Source organism: Lingula anatina, chromosome 2 (assembly GCF_051362555.1).
Source record: "Lingula anatina isolate TDL-2025a chromosome 2, LinAna3.0, whole genome shotgun sequence".
Lineage (NCBI taxonomy): Eukaryota > Metazoa > Brachiopoda > Lingulata > Lingulida > Lingulidae > Lingula > Lingula anatina.
This window is the reverse complement of record NC_141768.1, coordinates 35,413,512-35,437,731: the sequence shown is the minus strand read 5'-3', so window position 1 is coordinate 35,437,731 and position 24,220 is coordinate 35,413,512. Positions and strand designations below refer to the sequence as shown.

At 35.1% G+C, this 24,220-nt stretch overlaps 2 protein-coding genes across 5 annotated transcripts; one reads left to right on the top strand and one right to left on the bottom strand.

The window, feature by feature from the left end:
- Window positions 1-689: 689 nt before the first annotated feature.
- On the bottom strand, window positions 690-10,088 carry LOC106150695 (heterogeneous nuclear ribonucleoprotein L). Of its 4 annotated transcripts, none has more exons than XM_013523640.2 (17): window positions 9,938-10,088; window positions 9,303-9,421; window positions 9,062-9,110; window positions 8,845-8,883; window positions 8,477-8,550; window positions 8,191-8,266; window positions 7,782-7,867; window positions 7,429-7,525; window positions 7,131-7,197; window positions 4,535-4,612; window positions 4,014-4,168; window positions 3,511-3,720; window positions 3,069-3,190; window positions 2,418-2,622; window positions 2,054-2,111; window positions 1,745-1,840; window positions 690-1,417 (listed from the first exon to the last, which is right to left on the bottom strand). In XM_013523640.2, the coding sequence occupies exons 1-17, from the start codon at window positions 10,013-10,015 to the stop codon at window positions 1,359-1,361; spliced, it is 1,668 nt and encodes a 555-aa protein (XP_013379094.1). In that variant the 5' UTR covers window positions 10,016-10,088; the 3' UTR covers window positions 690-1,358. The 4 variants fall into 4 exon arrangements, with proteins under 4 accessions (XP_013379094.1, XP_013379095.1, XP_086861037.1 ...); XM_013523641.3 differs by having other exon boundaries at window positions 4,026-4,171; window positions 9,938-10,087; XM_087004911.1 differs by having other exon boundaries at window positions 4,026-4,168; window positions 9,938-10,087.
- Window positions 10,089-10,188: 100 nt separating this feature from the next.
- LOC106150697 (galactose mutarotase) lies at window positions 10,189-14,865 on the top strand. The gene is made up of 8 exons (XM_013523642.2): window positions 10,189-10,352; window positions 10,783-10,913; window positions 11,168-11,322; window positions 11,707-11,916; window positions 12,180-12,261; window positions 12,624-12,768; window positions 13,059-13,230; window positions 13,536-14,865. The coding sequence occupies exons 1-8, from the start codon at window positions 10,294-10,296 to the stop codon at window positions 13,614-13,616; spliced, it is 1,035 nt and encodes a 344-aa protein (XP_013379096.2). The 5' UTR covers window positions 10,189-10,293; the 3' UTR covers window positions 13,617-14,865.
- The last annotated feature ends 9,355 nt before the right edge of the window (window positions 14,866-24,220 follow it).

Genomic DNA, 24,220 nt, shown 5'->3' with positions numbered 1-24,220 from the left:
ATAAAGGACTTGTGTTTAACGCCTTTCTTTTTTTATGGTGTTGATATACTGTTAGGAATTTCACCCCAAGAGGTCAACCTGAATTGAGCTCCAGATCTCAAACGTGGCATTCTGCGCGCAGTCAGTATTCATAACCGTAGCGTTTGTCTCTCCTCAACAGAAGTATGGACTAGGATTGGCAATAGGCCAAATTACTCTCTTTTTAATCTGCCCAAGTCACAAAACACTTGAGCATGTGGTTACTTGCGCTTGTCAAATTAATATTTTTTAGTCGGACTGCCCAAGTTACAAACACGTGCGCGCACGATTATTTACGTTAGGAGTATGCCCAGGTTTATAAGAATACATCAAGTTAAAATAGTTTAAGACTTAAAATGTTTAAACAATCAAAGAATCTCTTGCTTCTTCATCAACCTATACAGCATTTTTTTACAATAGTGCAACAGGGCAAAAATCAAAGCAATACATCGAGTTGCTCTTTACATCAAGGCAGCACATTGTCGAATGACCAAGTCTTTGAAATCGCAGTGAACCAAAGTAAAAGGACGCGTAGCCTCTGCTGCGTTTCTTTTTCACGTCCGACATTTAAAAAAATGGTAATCGATAAGCATAATCCAAAAATAGACTTTTAAGCAACAGGCACCGTCAAAGAGAAAAACCGCTTTAAAAGGAAACATTGTAACCAAACGTGAACTGAACGCTTTAATTTTCTTTATACCAAACGGACAGGTTACATGAACGGTATATAAAAACATTAAACAAGAAATGTGTTTTATATGTGGTCACCTATAAAATACTTCTAATTTATCTACTCAGCTCAATTTGCTGCAGCGCTCTGAATACTTCCCAGTTAAACAACTGTTCGGGAAATAGTACAAATAGAAAATTATAAACAACACTGTTGCAACTTATTTCTATTGATATTTCAACAATTGAAGCAACCAATAATTATCTTTATCTACTGCAAAAATTCGGTTATCAGACTGTTATTAATTTCAATTAAAATGCCCTTTTTCTCAATTACTGAACCAAATTTTAAAAATGCTGACCCCAATGAACTGCTCTGATGCGTATTTACAAATAGCATGATTCCCAGTGTTAAAATACTTTACTCTAAAGAACTGTTTTTCATTAAAATAACCACTTAGTGCCTCTCCACTGAAGTTTGTGCTACTAAAACTGCCAGGTGTTACAACACACCAAGGCCATGTTTCAATGCTGCAAAATGAGCATCAATTGATCTAGATTTCTTAAAATGTTCCATTCATTCACATCTAATATAACTGCTGCCAAATTTACAGATATGAAAAATGGTATATCTAATCCACATTTTGGCTGTGCAAAGAACACCAACACATCTACTCCAGGATGGGCGTTTGAGAAAAGCACAGCTTGAACACATATGGGTGCTTGCCATCTGAAAATAATATAGTACGATATGATTCAAGAACTACCAGGTTTGGACATCAGGTAATATCAAATCAACACTTCACAAAAAAAATTAATCAATACATCAGTTAGGATCTATCACAAAAATGTAAACCATTAACTTAAGATTGAGTTACACATCATGTAAACTTTTTCTCAGGTGTACTCCACAATTCACTTTAAGGTCAAAAAAATTAATTAGAAAAGATTTGAAATCAGCTAATAAGTGACAGTCTCAAAATTTTACAAAAACAAAAGTAATCTAATTTTCTTCTTATTATTATTTATTTATTTTTTTAAGAAAAGAAAAACTTACTTGGATTAGGAATCTCTGCATGGTTGGCACAGACCAGAGCCTCTATGGCATCAGCCTTGGCCTCAAACTCTATCAAACCTGTAGAACTGCGCTCAGCTGGAATTAAAGGACAGTTATGATTTTTTAAAAAAACAAATTGTAGCATTATTTCCCCCACATTCATACACGAGTTCTTGTTTAAGGTTTAGACATAGATGCCAATCTTCAGATCACTTTTGTCCCACTTTTAGCATTTTTACATTCTAGTTATATAAATAGTCTTCCCATTTAGAAATTAATATAAAAACACTCATAGACAAAATAGCTCACATTTGGCTGGGAATTGTTTCACTCTCATGGGTGGCTTTGCACCTGCAGCTGCAATTGTCTACAAGGAAAAAAAAAAAAGGACCATTGCTTTACTGAGATGGGATAGGTGTGTTAATGTACGATTCATTTGTAAAAAAAAAAAAAAAACTAATAAACTCAAGTCAATAGTGTAAAATTAATTTCTTTCTATTTTTTTTTTTTTTTTTTTTACAAATTGTCACAGACCGCTTGGAGAAATGTCCAACTACATGCATACTATTATCGCAAAATTGTGATACTTAAAGACAAGGTATCAAACATGGTATAAACCATTTGACAAAAGCATCGGCAACACACACACACACACACACACACACACACACACCTCCTTTATCTCGGTCTCTGTAATATGTGGTGGTGCATTGTAGTAGTGAAGCACCTTGGCTGGTGGAGTAATTCTGTTCTTACTGGCTGCCTCTGGGTTAGTGAACCTATTGTTTCTGTTGCCCATGTAGTCTTTGAAGGATGGCGTACCGTCAGGCAGGTCATGAGGGTTAGGCACATCCTGCAGGAAGGCTTGCTTTGAATAACTGTAATACATATCAAATTATTGAATTTAATATATATTTTGATTCATTTTAGACCTATTTCTGGTAATAGTGTTAATATCCTGTTTGATGATGTCAACACTGCTGTTAACTCATGTATAATTCGACCATTTAAGTAAAAGTAATGACAATGGCATGAACAAAACAATACCCAACACTGCTGTTTTTAAAATCTGACTTGTCCCTTATTTAGGTTTGAAGGTGAAACTGCTTGCATAATACACCCAAGTTGAACATAATCCACAAAGGCCTAAGCTCGGAAACTGAATGCCATCTCTTTCTAGTTTATTTATCTACTTGATAAATGAAGCATTTTGTAAGATTATGATACTGCATGGGTCAGCAAACAAAAAGTGTATGTAAACGCTTTTATTCATAGATTTATTATCATAAAATATGGACAAATAGTAGCTGTGGTTCAGACTTACCCAAGCTGCAGTTTATTTTCAAAGAAAAATGTATTATTGAGATTTTGAATGGCTGATGATACTGTTGAGGCGTCTCCCATTTGAACCATGGCTGCTCCGTCTTTACTCTTCAGAAACTTCACCTAATAAAACATTTCAATTACATTCAGGTTTTAATTTCATTCATACAACAGTAACTCTTCTAGTACAATTGAAATCATTATGTATAATTATTAGTTTTTTAACACCTTCTGCAGGGTTTTTTATCAGACATAACACAGCAAGTAAATTGTTCAGGAAAAAAATCTAAAAACAATAGCATATAAATCCTCTGCAAAGTCATTTCTAACTAATAAAACAAATAATACAATGAAATGTCAGCTGCCTTTCAATAATGAACCCGACTATTTTTGCACAGATTCATTCAATAATATAATCCCTAAACCATACCCATGTCACTCACCCTGACCACATTCCCATACAGACAGAACAAGTTGAAGATCCTGTCACAGTTCATCTTCTCGCTATTCAGTCCATACACCATCATGACTGCCCCCTGGACAGGGACATTGGCCCCAGGGGGCCCTTGTTGACCATAGCCCTGCTGACCATAGCCATCTGACCCACCACGGCCATAAGGGGTTGGCTGAAGGGGGGCACGCCCATAGGGATCCTAAAAAACATTTCATTTTCAAGATGCAGGAATTCAACAAAATTCTGTTTTTTTTTTCGACTAATTTTACCTGAATATGTAGCACAGAATACAATTTTTTCCCAGCTAAGTAAGATTTACCAGTGTGATTATGTTATGAAAAAGAAATATGATAGCATGTGTAAGAGGCAAAATGAGGTGCCTTCTTAATCTTTCCCTTCAGACAAATCTTAAATTTAGCATTTCTAACCAAGCACAATCTTTGTCTTCCCAGTCTACAGAAATCAAGTATGAATTCCAAAATGATAATGTACCCATGAGTTTACCTGTCCGTACCGTCCTCCCTGTCCACCATACTGCTGGTTGCCATAGCCACCATATCCACCACCCCAGTAGTCATAGCCATCCCCCTCCATGCCATAGTTACTAGCAGCTGGGGGAGGTGGAGGTGCCCCTGGTCCACCACTTCCTGCTGAATAGAAGGGAAGACCACTTAAAAGCTGGGTTAAGTTGGAAGATACAGATGACCAAACGCACGTTTCTTTCTCCATGGAGCCCAGCAGTGATATATTCTTACAATAGGCAATTCTTCAAAATTTTTTAATTAATTCATTTTATTATTTTTATATTTACCAAAGACTCTTAAGTACTCAGATAATGGAATGCTTTCAAATAAGCTTTGAGGTATTGTTAAAAAGCAGACATCATATCAAAATGTGTGTCCTTTCCAAATTAAACAAATGGTGCATTATTCCAAACACATGCTTTATGTACTGTTTCCTACTGTACATTCAAGATAAGGCTACTACAACCCCCTTTGGTGATCAACACATACTGTATGGTTGAGGAGCAAGCCCATATCCCTTGGGTGTCTCCAAAAGCGGCTTACTCTTGGGGGCTTGAGGAATATTTGCTGGAAAAGCAGAATAAAGAAATAACATCCCAGTTGTCTGATTTAAATTACATTTCTAAAAATGTATGATGAATTAGATAACTATTTCTATTAGACATACTTGTATAGCTAACAAATTGTCATTTTTGAACCATGGCATATATTACATTTAAAAACTATTACAAATAACAATAAGCTGAATGTGATTTTTATCTGAAAAAAAGATATCATTAACAAATATACCACAAAACAAATACATTTCATGTACACAAAAGAGAGAAAAATGCTGCACTCCTTGCAATTATATACAAATCACAATTTTCTTCTTAAATTGATTTTCTTAAAAAAAACCTCAGATATCATATGGAAACTAGGAAACTAAAATACATATACAGTCGAATTGCACCACAATGGTTAGGAAAAAAAACACTGAATAATATAAGGCATGGTTTTTAAAACTAAATTCACAAAACATACCAAGGTTACCTCTGCACTTCCTTCCCTACCTCTTTCCATGCTCAAAATACCTTGACCAAGACTGGATGGACAACTACCTCACAGGCATCCAATCCTATATACAATAGTACATAAAAAAATACACCTCTACACAACACACATCTTTTGTGATACTGTACATGTTGGTGACCTGTCTGATGTATAATAATATTCATGTGGGCACATATTGTTCGGTTTTTGTCATATCCTGGAGTTGTGCTGTAGACTGTACTATATTGTAAGCATGCAAAGTAATATCCCATGGGGCATGGTACATCTTGCTTATGGTAAAGGTAGTAGTCTTACAACATTTATGTAGGAAAAACCTGTCTTGTCTTAGTGTATAATGCCTTATTTGATACTGCACAGCTAAGGTAACCAGGTAAGTAAGTAATTACCAACTTAGCAGTATGTATTATAAATACAAGTACTTTTTAAGTGCATAAACACTTAAAATTTAACTACATAGAAACATGTTATTCAAATATGCGATATACTAAATCTGAGTCCCATTTTTCTGCTCCCCCATCTAAATCTTGTAATGTTTATGCAATGTTCTAGATGACATGTATGGCAAAGATTACATGAAAATTGTCTAGTGGAATATTTCATATTTTTCATGCATACAATTATAAATAAGTTTATGTAAACTGTACATCTTTCCAAGTAAAAAATACAGCTATTGTCCTTGTCAAAGCATTGGCATGCTTTGGGCATGTTACAGATTTTTGTGAAATTTAATTTATAAACATGTTTCACATTTCTAAACATTAAGGAACAAAGAAGGAAACTACATCTGTGAAAAATAAGGGCCATTTTTTATGAATTTGTGTAAATATGACTTGCATTTAAAAAGAAGCTACCAAAAAAAAAATATATATATATTTAAAAAAAAAGATAAAAGGTTCACAAAACTGCCCCAAAATAAAAACTTAGCGAGTACAACTTATCATGTGTATGCCTGCTTCTGTTCAATCATAGGTCTTCTTCTTGTGATCTGTTGGTTGCAATGTTGTGCTTCACTACATCTGAATGCTAGTCTGTATTTGCTTAAGAAACTCCAGTTTTGAAGTGGAGCAGGAGAAAAGTAGCACACATGTAGTACAGGTAACTGTCAACTGAGATATGTTGAATGAAAAAAAAAAAAAAGTCACACAAAACAGTTAAATAGCTTTACAGGCTATACTGTTGTAATGGAACAGATGGATTGGAGAGAGTTGAAAAAAAGAAGATATCTCTGTATGACAGCTGTAATGCACTGGTTTCAAGTTTTTTCAGTACCACACCAACAGTTGTTGTTGAACTGCACTTATTACTGTTTGTTGTTTACTTGCGTGTACGATATCAGCTGAAGCTTGCCTGGTTGTGGTAAGTATAGTGGTGATGCACAATGAGTTGCTGTGTTTTCCTTGACGGTTATTATGAAAGTTACTGTAACTGGATAGCGCCTTGAGAGCTGGATGATTGCTGCTTTGTATGGTGTTGATGTGCCCAAGGATGTTGAATGTACCCAAGCATGTTTGCGCATCATGCACTGCTCGAGTCATGCTGCATGTCTCCCAGTTTGTGGTATATGAGCTTCTGCTTGTCTGTGTTTAGTACTGGTCTCTTGTATTCATGGTCTGTAGCAGTGAGTGGCTCTGCGTGTTTCTTGTATAACTGACTTCATTTTTTTTTACACAATTTCAAAGTGACATAATGAGCCACAGTATTTGACTTGTTATATAGTTGCCTCCATGTCTAATTATTTTAAATATTCCCAAGAATTTGAACAAAAGTTATAACATCAAGACATTTTGAAACCCAACAAAACAATCGAAACTATTTTTTTCTGGGGAAAGCTTAAAATAGAAGCAAAGATTTTCAAATACTGTGGCATCATTTTAAACATCATAACATGTCTAAGATTTCTTAAAGTACATTATCGAATAACTTACTTTACCACTATCAATGTGCATTTAAAATAGAACTGTAACAAATATTGTTTCTGTAAGAATACTCAATACACTGAAATCAATTTCTTATATATATAGCTCGTTCTCACCTCCAGGATTAGGATTGGTGTAGTCCCAGCTCTCACTGTCATTTTTATACACATTCAACGTGGTAGGCTAGTGTAGAAAAATAAAGCAAGTACTACACAAGCTTACATTCAACATGAAAAATGAACATGTCTGAGACAATAATTTTTAACTGAATTTTCAAAGTTTTGAATATCTAAAGAGATATGTTTCTCTTGATGCTTAAATCTTCCAACAAGTTTATTTCCACCTTAGAAAAACATTTAACCTTGACAAAAAGGAAAAAAAAAACAAAAAAAATTCTGACAATATACTTCCTACCTTGGCAAATTCCATCTTGAGAGTACAACAACCAGAGTAAATATCAGCACCATTCAAAGCTTGTTTGGCTCTCTGAGCTGATTCAATACTGTCAAATGTGTGATAGTTAAAGAAAAATCAGCATGTGTGGTTCATTTTAATAAACGTGCATGTTACTTGGTCTTTTTGAAAAGTAAACTTAATTTTTACTAGCCTGCTTAAACCCAATGCCTGAAGCAACAAAAAATTGCAGTCGTATTTTAGAAAAGGGCCCCAATCCACAGGGGAAGAGTTTCAACTCAAAAATAAATATAAAAAAGTCAAGGCCAAAGATAAAGGAAAAGAGCTTTAACTGCATAATTTGTCAAGGATATTCAACCATAGCCTGCACACCATTCTTCTTGAAGATAACAATACGGAGGACCTGGCCATTAGGACTGCAGATTGTGTGTAACACATCCTATATGAAAGAGCAATATTTACAAAACACCACTTCACTACCAATTATGAAACATAATGACTTAAAAATCTAAAATAAAATCAACAAATTTAGAAAAAAGATAAAAGTGAACTACATTTTACTTATGTGCATTTCAGTTTTACTTTATATTTATTACATGAATGAGGTGCATGTTTGAGCAAATGCTAATGAAAAACAAAACAATTTTGCAAAAACAGCCCCTAGTGCATACTCCGAGCTTAATTTTAGAGCTGAAATGACCAAGGTTAGCTTCAAGGAAACTATGACATTTAGTTAAACAAATTACCCAAAGGTGAACTTACAACTGTAATAGGGTACTGTGGATTGAGAACTGTTATCAGCAGAACCTTGTTGGCAGCCTTTGGATCATCTGGGCCACTGAAAATTTATACATCAAATTACCTCTTTCTTTTATCTGAAATGCACTACAGTGACTACAAGATATCTGGAAATTACAGTGTGTTTGCAAAATTCACTAATTTGTATGATATATAAAAATGCTTTAAAACACCCACTTAACAGGCTAATAGCTAAATAGATATGAATTGGTCTGAGTATCGCTACGTGCAAAATGATTCATTTACTTACCCAGACCTTTGTATCTTTTGACTTGTAGAATAGTTGAAAAATGCTGGCATTCCTTGCACATAGATCTGACTAGTCTACAGAAGGCAAGCATATGATCAATGTCACATATAGGGAATATACATATAAAAGAATGTCTCATCAAGAGATTTATGCAACAGCAACAATGAAAAGGTACTTTATAAACTTCACAGTTGCGTTAACTACATAAGAACATCATTCATTACATCTGCTGTAATGTATTTGCTGAAATATGCTGTTCACAGATCATTAAGAAAACTAATCAATCATCACTGTTACAATGTCTTGATATCTTCTTTTTTTAAATATGTTTTTAAGGATGAATTCTTCAATTCCATATAATACTTTACCTGTGCATATTTTATCAGACTTATGGCTCCATTGATATCCTGGAAATAGTAAATTAATTATTTCCTCGTCCACTGGTTTACTTTGTGAAACTGTCTTAAAGTACTTCACGACATTCATCATCTTTTAAAATTATGAGTGAATTTAATTTTCAAATTCCAAGTATAAAGAAATAAAACAATAAGGTTTTTACAAATATCAATTGCTAGTAATACATACATCAAACTCCACTAGTGCTTGTCTTTTCCTGGGCATCATAATCACATACCTTAAAAAATCAACAATATGCATTTACTAGTCACTCAAACAATGCAACAATGGTGCATTTTTTTTACCAAGTTATCAAGTTACATGACATTATTACATCAACTTGAAAGTAATATATATTCAAAAAAGACTCATTATCTCATTAAGAAGATTTCTCATGTGATCCACAAATTGGACATTAATGCTAACTAACCCAATAGTTCCAAAATGCTGCAGTGCTTCAATTAAATCATTCTCAATGACTCTCTCTGAAAGCCCACGTACATGGATCACTGGAGACGGAGAGGGTTTGTGTGGGTCTTCATAGTTATCCTGAATAAGCATAACCATATGTAATCTGATTATGACAATGTTTTCGGGTATTTACTGGTATTCATTTTAGTTTTTATTTTTTCTAGACATTTTATAATTAGTAAGAACCACCCATGGTGCAATTCAATATAAAAAGGGAAGTAGAATAAGGGGATATCTATTTATTCACATTGATTCTGGGTTCTACCTGGATCTCATTCTTAAATTTAGGTGCATTTTATAAAAATTTCAGTACCCCTCCCCTCCCCTTTCAAATGCCGGTGTTTAAATCCACCAAGAACATTCCACTTTAACTGTTTCTCAACAGATTAAACAGAACCATCATTTCAGATACGTCAACCGAATGCGTACATGCTTGATTTGTTTGGTTCAACTTTATCAACATACATGTAGTCAATGGCGAGGGACCGGCTAGGTCAATGCAAGGTCGTTAAATGCATTGTATAAGTTGACGCTAGAAAACCAGATAAAAGTGCAACATTTGCATAGTGTTTCAAATAATTAAATTAAGCTTACAGATTGTGCTGATGTTATTCCTCTACCATCATTTTCGGTTCTTAATCTTTTCGTAGCGTGACCCTCGTACGACGCCATCTTGCTTGCAAGTACTCGTCTCGTGTGTCCGTGGACGGTTTTGTTACTTGCAATTCTTTTTAAAATTACAGAACAGTTAGCTTTACGCTTTGATCCCAAGTTTAAATTTTTACATTTATTTTTTACTTCAACAAAAACAGCTTAGTAAATCAATCAAAATAAAAAAAGAGTATGACCTTGAACTCACGTATGATAGTACTTTGTCAAGTTCGTTTACCAAGCAGCAGCCGGTGCTGATAATCTTCTTTAAACACTTGAGTTTACAACGAACCCAGAAGATGACAACCATCGAAAAAGGAGCATATGGGAAAACGAAAGATGGAAAAATTGTAGACAGGTTCCGTAGATCTATGCTTAGTTAAATTGTTAACAGTCTATTTGTGGTTTAAACTTTAATTGATAAACCTTCCACTGGCACCTCGGAGAAAGGCCTTACATGCACTATACTTGACCGTCATGCACTGCATATGGGTTTTTACTCTATCTCTTTCTTATTGCGGTCTAAGCCCAGACAGTATCTTATCTGTGAATTCGCTTAACTGACCTTAATCCTTATTTCGCCTTAGCAGAGAAAAGTAGTGCATATACAGTTATTGAACTTTGATGCATTTTAGATTTTTCCTTGGTATTGCAGTGCTGCAACCCACAGAAGTCTATATCTAAATTAAATTAAATTATTTTAATTACTCATTTGAATTTGAAATATTTCTTTACTATTCAGCAAAATTGATCATATAGGACATTGATTTATTTTATTATGTTTTAAGATACACTCTTAAGAATCAGAATGGCATGACTGTTGAAATCATCACTTTTGGAGGAATCATCACTAAAATCATTGCCCCAGATAAAGATGGAAAATTAGATGATGTTTGCCTGGGCTTTGATAATATGGAAGGTACATTAGAAAAAAAAAGACTATTAATACAAATATATAGCCATATATTTTTATAAGCATTTTTAAGTTGCAAATGCATGTATTTTGTAAGAGCACAGCAAAAACAACAAAACAAATAAATTTTGACTGCTTTCAGTTTGAGTCAAATATCATATAATCAGCATAATATCTGATAAAGAACAGTATGGCTTAATTATTGTGAACAAAGCAAAAAGACATAAACTTACACTTATTTTAAATTTTGTGTTCTACAGGTTATGAGGCAAAGCACCCATATTTTGGTGCTCTTGTAGGCAGGGTTGCCAATCGTATTGCTGGTGGAAAGTTCACTCTAGATGGCAAGACTTATGAATTGGCTGTGAACAATGGACCAAATCATCTGCATGGAGGGCTCAAGGGATTTGACAAGGTTCTACTGAACAGCATTTTGATATTGTGTTTTTATTTATTTGAAATAAAGTAAGAATTTAAAAGGATTTTTAAAAAGACAGAGAAAGAGAGAGAGAGAGAGAGGGGAGTCACAGAAAACACTGAAATCATCCATACCATTGGACAAAGGTTGATTTGATCTTCAAATATGTTTTTTTTTTTTTGAATGTCCTTTTATGTTTTTGTCAAGACTAAGACTTCTCATTAGTTAATGATTTTAATTGACTTTACTTTTGCTATTTATTAAGATATGTGTAATTGTATATATCCCTTTTCCCCTCTTTTTACTGACTGTCATTTTTTACTTTTTTTCTTTTTTTAAATAATTGCCTCAGTTTTTTACCATCCCTTTTAATCTCCCCAGGCTGTGTGGACCACCAATGTAGAGGGGAGCAAGCTTCACTTAACTCATACTAGTCCAGATGGGGATGAAGGCTATCCAGGGGAGATGACCGTCCATGTGACGTATGAATTGACCAGTGAGAATGAGCTTATTCTGGACTATTCTGCTACCTCAACTAAAGCAACACCCATTAATCTGACCAATCATGCTTATTTCAATCTAGCTGGGCAGGTTTGTCAATTATTTCAACATTTTGAAGGTTAAGCATTTTTCTTGATAGAAGGACAAATATACAAATTTTATATCTATTATTATAACCTATTTGAGAATTATTTGAGGTATTGAAATGAAAATACATAAGCAATAATTCATCTCCCATTCAAGAAAGTTTGTTTTAGTGATAAATACTTCACTGCATGTTTAATAAAAATGTGATGTAAATCTAGTAAATTTATAACAATTATGTCTGTATGTTTATTTTTGTGATTTTTCAGGGTACAGCCAATGTTTATGATCATTATGTCACCATTAATGCTGAGACTTTCACACCTAAGGATGAAAACAGTATTCCAACAGGTAAACGAAAGTCTTAAATATTTCTTTACAAACTGCACATTTGATACTACAGGTCAGCTGTGCCTTGAATTAAAAGAAAAAGATGCCCATAGGATATTTTTTTCATAAAATTTTGAAAAATAACCAGATCAACAATATTTTTAGATGGATTTCTTTTATTGTTGAAACTGATACGGCATACAAGTACTGCCAGTATGTATTTTGCTTTTTATCAGATTTGGCAGATCTTATCCCAGAAGCATACCATATGCAGATTTTTTGAAACATCACTGAAATATTTAATGTAATAAATTTTAAAAATTGAACTTCAGAATAAAAAGGATGTTTAATTTTTTAAAGATTCATTTCGTGTCATCTTTCAGGTGAGATTGCCAGTGTTGAGGGCACAGTATTTGACCTCCGCAAGCCAGTGAGAATAGGAGACAGAATTAATAATGTTCCTGGAGACAAGGGATATGATCATAACTTCTGTGTTGGAGAGAAGAGAGAGAGGAAACACATTGCAAAGTAAATATAATTCCATTCCCATACACATATGAGTAATTTGGTCTAAAAGTTGACTAACTTCAATATTTTACCTAATTTTTATTAAGACCTTGTATATTATATCAAAGATATAAACAATGGTTTCAGAATTATTTGATTTTCAAAATTATCTGAGTGTAAAGAAGTACTTATTATATTTTTGTCAAGACTAAAATTTGCCATTAGTAAATGTTTTTAATTGACAGTTATTGTTACTTTTAATTATTGAATATTTTTGATAAACAACTTATTTAGAATTTGAAATTCTACAGAGTTGAGCACAGGGCAAGTGGTCGTGTCATGGATGTGTACACAGAGCAGCCGGGAGTCCAGCTTTACACTGGGAACTATTTGGCAGGAATCAGTGGCAAAGGTGGTGCCATCTATGGACAACATTCTGCACTTTGTCTTGAGACACAAAATTACCCGGATGCTGTAAACAAGGTGATTACATAACTTTGAAGGACTCTGTATGTAAATATTGGTTTACCTTTAGTTCCATTGATCAAACGTAAGTCACTTTTGTGTTCTACATCTGTCAATTTTTTCTCTGGTGGTAATTTTCTTTTTGAAAATATTGCATTTATTATGTTCTCAGACAGATAATGTCTATCCTCCTTTTGTTATCTTTTTTGATACAGTTGCAAATATTGGTGTTCTCAAAATTTGTTAATTTCCTCTGTTGCAACATGCTGTGTTTGATCTCCAGCCTTTTCAAAATGGAATCAATTTGTGTTGTTTATTTTCAGCCCAATTTTCCCAATGCCATTCTGAAGCCAGGGGAGACCTACAGACACACCACCTCCTACAAGTTTTCCACTCAGGCTTAAGGCTTTCATAAGAACCATTTACAGGTGGTCATCAACCAGTTAACACCCATTTTATATGTGTTGTTACTATCAGATTGGTATTTTTGATAACACGATTTGTTATAAAGGTTGCCTGGTGACAATATGTCTTCCATAGATACGTGTATGATTTTATGTACCTACTTGTTATCTGCTCTTGTTGCTAAACTCTGAAAAATTCATAGTTTATTTACTAGCATATTCAGCATATGTGCCTGTTATGATGCAGTGCAGTAGTGCAATTTATAAAGTGCAAATAATGGTGTGCAATGCTGTTACATTATGACGCATTTTAAAAGGATTAGTATTTCCATGTGTAGTATGCAATAATGTTTCTGATTTCATTGCATGGTTTTAGTGATTTTTCATCCTGAAAAATTTAAAATATTCATGTGTGATATGAAGTGCTTTTGGATTCTTGTATCAAGTTGGTTGTCAGCGGCTATTTCATGCTGTTTGTCAGTCTTATTGATAGATATATTTTTTACCAAAGATTGGATCTTAATTTGATAACATGTTATGATGTGCAAATTTAAGATAGTATCTGAATTATACCGAGCATCATTTGGGTTTATAACTTGATCAGAAAGAAGTTTATGTCTTATCAGGTGCTACAAGAAAATAGAATGATAGATATAGATTAAGGTTTTGATAATGGTTTGATGAGTATATTTACTGCTGTGTTTATCAGTATTACTTTTGTTTTATAATAATATTATAACCATGGTACAGTTCAGCCTGGGTTACTGGTGACTTCAGTCTTCACTTCTCCATTGTGCCAAGATATACGTACTCTTTGATTAAAGAAATATTTTAAAGAAACTGCCAAACTAACAATGCAGTGGTATATATGTAATGCAAATTTCGGAGGCTGATAAATATGTCTACATTCAACTTACTAGGAGATATAACAAAAAAAAAAACGACCCAATGTTTGATTTTGATTGATTGTTGCTATATTGAAAGCTTTTGAATATTTTATGCATTCAATTGTAGTGCCTTTGATTGATGGATAAGGCTTGGTAGAAGTTGTATTTTTTCCGCACCATCACCGGTGTGCTTGTTATGTAGGTGATAGTAAAAAATACTACAGATGGATATTTGAGAGCTACCCACTGCCATTTACATTAAATATTGATACATTGATATTTGACAGTGCTCCCAATATTGTAAACTGTCATAAATTTGTCTATTAAATTCCCTGGGGAAGATTGGTATAGAAATTATGAAATGGAAGTGTTTTATTTTTTGATTATGTCACCTATCATACAAATGTTTAAAATGTATAAGATACAAGCTTTAAAACGGGGCTAAAGTCTTAAAAAGAAATATCGCGGTAAAAGTATTGGTTTTCATTATTAAACGAAATTCGTGTCTTTTTTTTTTTGTTTGTCCACATCTTTCTAAGACTGGGTTCCCATGCCTAGATCGATCCATTTGGATCGATATATCTCCCTGGGGAGTCTCACTAAATAGCTATCAACTTAACCTGCTTAAATGTCGGTCACGCCTACCGAATCAGCTAGGGGGTAAAGATAATTACTCCCTAACAACTTTACTAGACGTGACAGACGTTTAAGCTGGTTAAGTTTACAGCAAATTAGTGCGACTCCCCTGGGAGATAGATCAATCCAAATATATGTGGGAATGGTCCCTAACTCCTCGTCTCTAATTAATCATGCACCTCTATCTTTCTACACATCTCTCCCTATCAACATCTTCCCATTCTCTGTCTTTCTGTGTTCCCCTATCTCTTAACTAACATTATAATCTGAACGTGACAAAAAAAATAATAAAATAAAAAATTGCTAGGTAAGGCATATGCTCGATTTTGAAACAAAGCTCAATTAACAATTAATAATGGATCACACATCAAGGTGCAGCCGAGTGATAACCATTTCAGTTTTTCGAAAATAATGAATATGTGGAACCGTCACGATAGCAGACCAGAATAAGCACACGTGCTAATCATTCTTTGATTAATGGGCTCTATGTTCAACTATATTTCGCGAACAAACGTCAGCGCCAGATATGGTTTAGCAAGGCGAAACATCTCCTCTCAATCACTTGTGTCGCTCATGAATAACGAGTGTCTCTTTATGATATGGGCGTTAAGTGCTGCATGGCTACAACTATTAGCAAGGATGTTAGCTTTATGAGATGTAAACATATCTTCTGTGTGATATATAGACTGAGGAGTGGGCATATGGAACTTCAACACAGCACAATTGCCGGCAACATGAAGGACGGTAACGGCGCAGAAACAGATAGCGATCTTGGACCTCGGTTGACTCTTGTAGCAAAAAGTGAACCAGATAATGAAAGCAATAAAGATGGATATGATCTACGCTTGCCATTAAGAGAAAAACGCTCCCTTAATCCGCTTCGACCCAACCAACCAATTGTAGCACGGAGACGAGCAAGTTTACCCACCAACAGCACCAACAATGTAGATTTTGTAATGAAAGAAGTGAGGCGGTCACTTGAATTTAATGTCGTCGCGAACAGAAATCGCATATCCACAAGCATTGAAGACGGAATACGAGAGACTTTACAAAACAACATTGGCCAGAAAGTGTCATCGAATCAAGCGAATGCAGAACCGAAACGTGAACTCAGTTCGCACGAAAGAAGTAAATCATCCCCGCTAGAACAGGGTTTAAGTGGATGTGAAGACGAAAAGGAATTGGTGTCTCGCACGGATGATCCCGCAATTCGTACCCCTACAAAATATAAACCCGTCGATAATGCGTTTGTATTAGCAGATAGCTCGCAACGTTATAGACCGACCGGCCTGCGAAGAAAATCGATTCAAGTCGACGGCACGGAGGGGCTCTGTGCTCCCGGTAGGCTTGAACTCCGGCGGTGCTCTCTCCCTGATTCCCAGAGGATCTCGCACAAGGAAAGTTCCGTGGCAACTTTGACACCAAGAATTAAACCTGATGTAAAGGACGGAGGGGAGGAAGCACTCCAATCGAAATAATTGGATGGTGCATTGCATGATCAATGTGATTTAAGGGGTTTTCTTGGAAAATAATCGTAAATCAGACAAAAAGCACAATTGATGACTAAATGCATTATATCATAAATATACAATCCATAATTTACAATGACTGTTTTGCTTTCCCAGCAAATGGAAATGGAGTACAGTTCATTCGACAATGGCATACTAAATAAGTCATACATGTATATGTCATACCTGTAATTCACACAGGGAACAATGCGTGCAACATTCATTTTTTTTTCTTTTAAAATATTCGACAAAAAAATGAAGACGGTGCGTTTAGATTGGTGCAAAGTCAGATTATGATAAAACGCAGTCCGAGCATTAGGCCCTATACTTTTCAATACAGGAACCGGTCCGATAACTGAAAAAAGAGTCAACTACCTGTGTGAGTTTTTAAGTTAGCGCACTGATTTCTCAATAAAGTGCATCCTACAGCGACGGAAATGCAAACAAACATTGGTTTTGCAACATGCTAATGATAGAAAAGAATACACAAATGGAATTTTGTATATTCATTATATTAAACCCTATTCATGTATATTTTGTCATATGTAGGCTAAGGCTTAAAAGTAGCTTACGTATGAATGATTGATACAATGGCAAGGTTAATCCTTCGTAATTGCTTTCAGTTTAGCACCAGGTTTAAATAAAAAACTTAGAGATTAATCCAAAGTTTGTGAAAAGGTCTGATATCCCCACTCAAAACAAAGGCGCTATTTAAACCTTCTACCCGGTAGTCTAGATGAAATTTTAGCCATTGGTCGTGATGCGCCGTCTCACATGGCCCTTGCTTATTATAACACAAAGGTACAAATATATATATATATATATATATATATATATATATATATATATATATATATATATATATGCTACAGGCAATGCAAGAGCTTAGTGAGAAATGATAGGAACCTTTAAGACGATCCTTTAGTCTTCATTTCTATAGTTAATATTTTTAAAACAGGACCTGATCAGCCATCCCTCTTTTAAACAGTGCGATAAGCTCTACTAAAAACTGTATAAATCACCGTTCCTACCGTCAAAATCTAAATACGTTTCATTTTTAGGGAGAAGTCAAAAGTCTTATTGGTATCTAACGGTAAACACACAAACCTCAGAAAGTCATTTTAAACTGAAGGCCTGTAAGCTTTCATATGCAAAAATGGCAATCGGTTTTACCATGACGTGAAAACGTTCTTCTTTTAGGGGTACGTGGTAAATTCTGAAATCATTAAAAAAATAAAATGTATCTGAAAGAACCCACGCGCTAGTATTTCCCAGTAACCACCGCGGTACGCACCCGCCAACGGGAATGGTATGCTAGCAGAAGTTAATATATATTTTAACCAAAGACTACTTTTTTACAGCCCGGTATAATGTTATAATATGTATCAAAATAAACCAGACGTTCTTCTTCTTCTTTGGCAATTTTTATATTACACTTTTTAAATTTTGTGCAGGCACCCTTGGTAGATTTATATTATACATAGGCCTATATTATACATTTCTCCAAAACTCATTAACTCAATTTTTAATGACTAAAATAAACAGACTTTTTTGACATCATGCCAAACAGAACAGTTCGCAAGCGCAGGCAAACGTCAAGACATCTTTCATTTAAACAAAATTTTATCAGTGGCATGCTGGTGCTTTCTGTGCCCTGAAATGTGTCAGAAGTGCTGTCTAATTGCTACAGATGTGCCAAGACAATGCGCTCAGATACTGGTATGCTATCTACGACTGCGAAATGGAGTCCTTGTTATTGGCAAGGAGGTAAGTTACAGCATCCATACAGGATCACGAGACATTTTAAGATATAAATCCTTTAAAATGAAAATACCAAGTGCAGTGAGTTTATTTTTATTTCTTTTTCTTTACGTAGAATTTAGTCTCCAGACATTTGTAAGAATGAATTAGAATTTTACGTTTAGGCAAATTTACACATTGTTATATCAAATACTGTATCATTTCTTGTAAATCTTGTCATGAATTACCAAACGCCTCTAAATTTCCTTTGCCTTTTATAACCTTTAAAGAATATTAAAAATCTGTTGGATCTTAAAATTTATGTTGTGAAGTGTTCGTGTTTTCTTTATTTTCATGTTTTTTTCTATCTACTGGTCTTTAAATGACTCTCATTGTAAGCATCATCACAACATTTACGTAAGAGGACGGTTATTTATGCCAAAAAGACTTGGTAGTATATGGCCAACAGAAATAGCCCACACATGTACATGCATTTATGTATATGCAATATGTATGTAGGCCTCAATTAGAACCGAACAGTTTCAGTGCCTCTATATATCTCTTCAAGCTCACTCTGTACACCCGTGTCTTGACTGTGGATATGCTACACGCATTATTACACCATTAACTTGCAAGGAGATAGGCTGCCTTTTTCTTCTAATCACTATAATGGACAGTATGTGTAAAGTCATCCTGCACCAAATATCCGCATTGCCCAAATGTGTTAGAGTGCTTTAAGCCTTGAAGCCAGGGATATAATCTTACGCAGCTGTCAATAGACTATCTTTGTCTTTTGCTAGGGTAGTCAAAACCATAGGGATACGATCTGATTGGGAGATGGTGTCATTCTCCTATCATTACAACATAATCGGACAACTACAATGTACATACAAGTCACTGACTATTGCGCACGGGCTTTCAATTCAACCATGTATCGATTATTTCGAGAGGATGAACTGAATCATATTTACAAGATGAACCTTTCCTATTATCGTGAATATATAATCTTAACCTGCTAATTAAAAGGTGCGAAGCAGTAGAACGTGTTAATGCACGTTTTTGTGAATTCTTTTGTGTAAGTCTCACCTGTCGCCGCAATACAATATTTATAATCCAATTCCGTTCTCATCTGCATAGCACGTTACGCACCAAAACACTTTTAAGTGGCGAGTGTATGAAGTGTTTAAAATTAATCGATTTACACAATCGTCTACTATTGCGACCCTAAAAATATATTAGATGGCAGTGTCTTAAACCTCTGCGAGGCAATCTAGTATTAGCTTTCCTCGAAACACAAACATAGCTTGTTGCATCCATTGATGCGTATTGATTAGGTTTAAATATTTTATCAGCCTTGGGCCTACCTAAGACAACGGTCCCAGCAAAAAAATCTAAGCGGACCAACATAATGGTTTTGGGTAACAATACGTGCTTGTGTTGTAGTAATTGAAAAACAAGACAGTGGAACGGCAATATTTAAAGAATGAAAAATCTAATCTGATAAGTGGTTTGCAAACTTTCAAAATTGGGATCGAAACAAAAGACACTATGTTCTGTGTACATTTGTTTGGTTGATAACCGACTATTCAGACTTGTCGTTGGTGTTGTTCTTTTTTTCTTTTGAAAATCTAATCTGATAGATGGTTTGTAAACTTTCAAAATTGGGATCGAAGTAAAAACACTATGTGCTGTATGCCTTTGTTTGGTTGATGTTCGCGATTTAGACAAGCTGTTGGTGGTTTTTTATTTGAATTTATATTCTACGTAATAGTGTCATCGTTTGATACAAACGCTTGTTTTCAATATTTTACTGAACGAGCATCTTGCACAAAAATAATTCTAACTTAGGCCCTAATTATCACTCAATTCCACCGAATACTTTTTGTTCAATCTTCTCAACATTATCTCTGCTATTTAGTCAAAATGAAACAGGCCCTTGTAGCTACATATTTCCGTGAAAATTTCAAAAATGGGTGGTTGATCAGCCCCTGGCTCTGCCATTGAAACCACTATTCGAATTTTGTATATGTACTACCAACATGACTCTATACTCCATCTTTACACTTGTTCCAAATATGTTGGTAACTCTACAAAAAGGACATGTGGCATGGATATAGGTTACATCTTGGTTGTTTTTGTACATGTACCTCTTCAAAATATAAAAAAATAACACTCTTGGAATAATTTTTTGGTGTTTTTTTAATTAGTTTATGTGATGTGTCATGAAAAACAACAACGGGAATGTTGTAAACACAGTGACATTTGCAAGAAACTGAATTGGCAAATGTCAAACCAATTTGAAACACTAATTGTTTGCATTGGTACCGGGGAAAATGTTGTCTGCGTAATGAAAACCTAGCTGACAGTCTAGTAATACTGGTCAAGTTGTTGGTAGGATTGAATTGGGTTTTGATTCTTGGTGACATTTAAACTGGTACCACTAATTTTCTGGGTGTGCATAGCTTCATTATGCTCCACTGCACAATGTAGCTCCAACTGCTCGCATGTAACGTCCTATTCGCACAATTATTCTCCATTACGCGTATGAAGAGAACTGTGCCATTCATCATCCCTTATCTCTATTCCCTTATCTCGTATTAATTGATTCCCTTTTAGTTAGGTTCACATAATTTTTTAATAGTCATTGAGATAATTGGGGTTAATAAGTGCATCTTGATTTTGATTTCTAATAACTCAATTGTTTTCTGAAACATATAAATAAACAGTGGAATGCATTTTCAAAGATATTTCTTTGGAGACAGAAGTAACGCTGTTAAATGCACATGAAGACTCGGTTACATGAGCAAAGTGGTGATTTAATTTGATTTGTTCTAGACAGTGCGATTAGTCTCCCATTTCTGATCGTTATATAAGTTGTTTTACTATATAGTGTATTGTACAATCAAGCACATTTGGGTTAGGGACACTACACGTATAATATACAGTTAAAATGGAGCATCTGCAGTACAGTAGTTTGCCAATTGAAGTAAAGTGGAAACTAGTGTTGTCGACAAGGAGAATATGTCGTACGGAACATTAGGAAGATAGCATTTCCATCAATGAACTACAACTTGGTTTATTGTTTTACTGATATTTTTTTGTGGTCTTAGAACACTCTTAAGTCAGTCGAACAGTAGTATGCCAACTTCTCTACACGGAGAAAATATCGTGCAAAAAACCTGTTTTACTTTTCATCTCAATTTTGATAAACATGTAGTTAAGATATTCCCAACCTTCTTTCATCAAATTGTTCCATAAGGATGACCATTTTATCCTTGCAAATTCTTTAGAAATTGGAAACCTTTAAGGTGACCAAGGAAAGTCCGTGCGACGTGAGATGATGATGATGATTGAATTTTGACAATACGGTGCTCGTATACTGCCCGTAAATACCTTTTTCGTGCGGCGTCTGTGTGGAGGCAGGCGGGGACCTTGCGAAATGGTACAAAATCGTACAAATTCACGGCCTCTGTAGCCTCTACGATTTTGCCATGCTAATATGCTAATACTTTCGGACATTTTTTTATGGTAACCCCGTGGGCAATATCGCACAGTCCCCGTTCGGTAAACTTGCAGTGATCGAGAAAATGGTTGAACCTGTTGTTGGTGTCTTTCCCCTCCACCTTTGGTGGTTTCAGAAAGCATAAATATGTTTAAAACTGAGAGTAATTAACTTGCATGAATTTGAAGCTGTGCGTTTCTCTGCCTGCATGAGGCTCCGTACTGTCAGTTTTCAACCGACAACCGTTTTTACCCAAGTGTCTTTTTTGTTTTGGATATGTCCATGACAATGTAAGGCGATAAATTATTCCAAAGGAAGTCATTTCAATGAAAATGTGGCTAACTTTGTTTGTCTGAGACTAACACTTGGTTTCTTTTCAAAGGCAGATGGCCAGATTAACTTTAAAACAGCAACATGTCGTCAAAAGTTCAATAAAAGACAAGTATGGCATATATTAGGCTTGTAAAGGACCGAGAATTGGGCAAACGTTGCATTTCACTTGTCTCCTTTCCAAGGCAGATGGCCAGATTAAATTAAAAACAGCAATATCTCATCAAAAGTTCAATAAAAGACAAATATGGCGCATAACAGCAAAATTCCCACCTGTGATGTTCATCTTAGTGCCACCAATTCCTTGCGGAACCATCAATCCATAGAATGTAATTGCCTGTTTTTTTTTTTTTTTTCAAAACTTGTGATGGTTACCGGTTTCCCACTAATGCAAAATTATACAGTTAAATCTCAAAGGTTTACTGTCTGTTAGGGCAGATGTGACTTATTGACTAAATCACGACTTCTCTGAAGTTTGGATTGCACTGTCCCGTAGGCGAGATTGAAATCTCAACCTTGCCTAGGCGGTTTAAAATCTGTTTTGATTTCAGCCTTGCCTGCAAATATACATCGTACACGCACAGATTTTTGGCAGTGTTAATATGCATCGGCTTATGCAGGATATCAAAAAGGGGAGCAAATTAAATTCTATCCCCCCCTCTTCCATTCCCGCAGTGAAGACACATGTGAAAGAGTTTTGCTGCTTTTTATTCTGTTTCCCATAAAAACAAAGAGCATATACATGTATGGCTGAACCCGACACAGTTTTTTAAAGGAATTGCACCCCCCCCACCCCACCCCTACCCCCGTATTCGTCTACGCAATAAATCACAATTTCAAACATTTTATATTTCAATCCAAGGCACCTAAACTATACTTTAGCGTATTTGTGCCCTGAGGAAGACTTCAGGAGAGAAAAAAACGCCGGAGCTCTTACATGTGCGTAGGTGTCTATTATGTAATTTCCATTCTTAGTTTGACTTTAGCTTTTCACTCGGGCTCTCTTAACACATTTCAATGGCCTAGTTCATATTTTCCCGAAAAAAGAAAAAGTAGTTTTGCTTGTCTTTATTCCCAAAGGTATTTATTAACTGCAAATTTGGAATTGGTCAGGAGAATAGTGGTAAAAGAAAGGTCAAAATAACATTTTTTTCACACAAAACATTCAAAAGCATGTGGGTTACTTATGATATTACAGAAACGAAGCGGTTTTGGTAAATCTCTATGAAATGCATTTGGGAATTAGGGCATCTCTACCAGTATCTACATGTTAGTGCTTTGTGTACAAAAAGAATATGTATCTATGGGTGACATTAATTCCCAGTTCAAAAAATGGTGTTCATATTATAACGTCAACAAATGTAAAATATTTGTTAGGACATAAATTGCTATTGTAGTCTTCACAGGGCGTTTATCATATTGAGCTGGAAAAAGGAACTCTTCTTAACACCTGGGAAGCACTGGTAGGGGTCTCTGCTGCGTATTGATCGATTCACTGAATGATGAAGGGAATCGATAGGCGAACTCGAGTCAATCATCAGTCCTTACGCTATAATGCCTTCCTCCCAGTAAGATAACAAGTATTGATGAAAAAGTCATTCCACGAGTGCCATAGCCCCCGAAACTGAAACACCCCTTTGATGGTTTAAGAGAAATGACGGAACGTTTTGCGTCCTACTGAGAGTTCACAGCGAAAAAAATACAACAGTGATTAATGCCCCTTGTTTATTAATTTCATTTAAGAGTCATATATGAAGTCTCAAAAGAGCTTTATGATTTAAGTACTAATGCGAAATCGGTGTTATATCACGCCTATTCTTACATTACCTTTCAGCCTCTCAAACTCATATTTTCAACGTAAATGTTACCTTTAAAATTCTCAGGGCTCATTCAAAACAGGGGACTAACAGATCCGCGGATCAAATATGGCCGACTTACTTAAATGCTTGTTGCGAAATCCCCACAGGAAAGGTATTCAGTGTCTAATCCTGAATTTAGCGG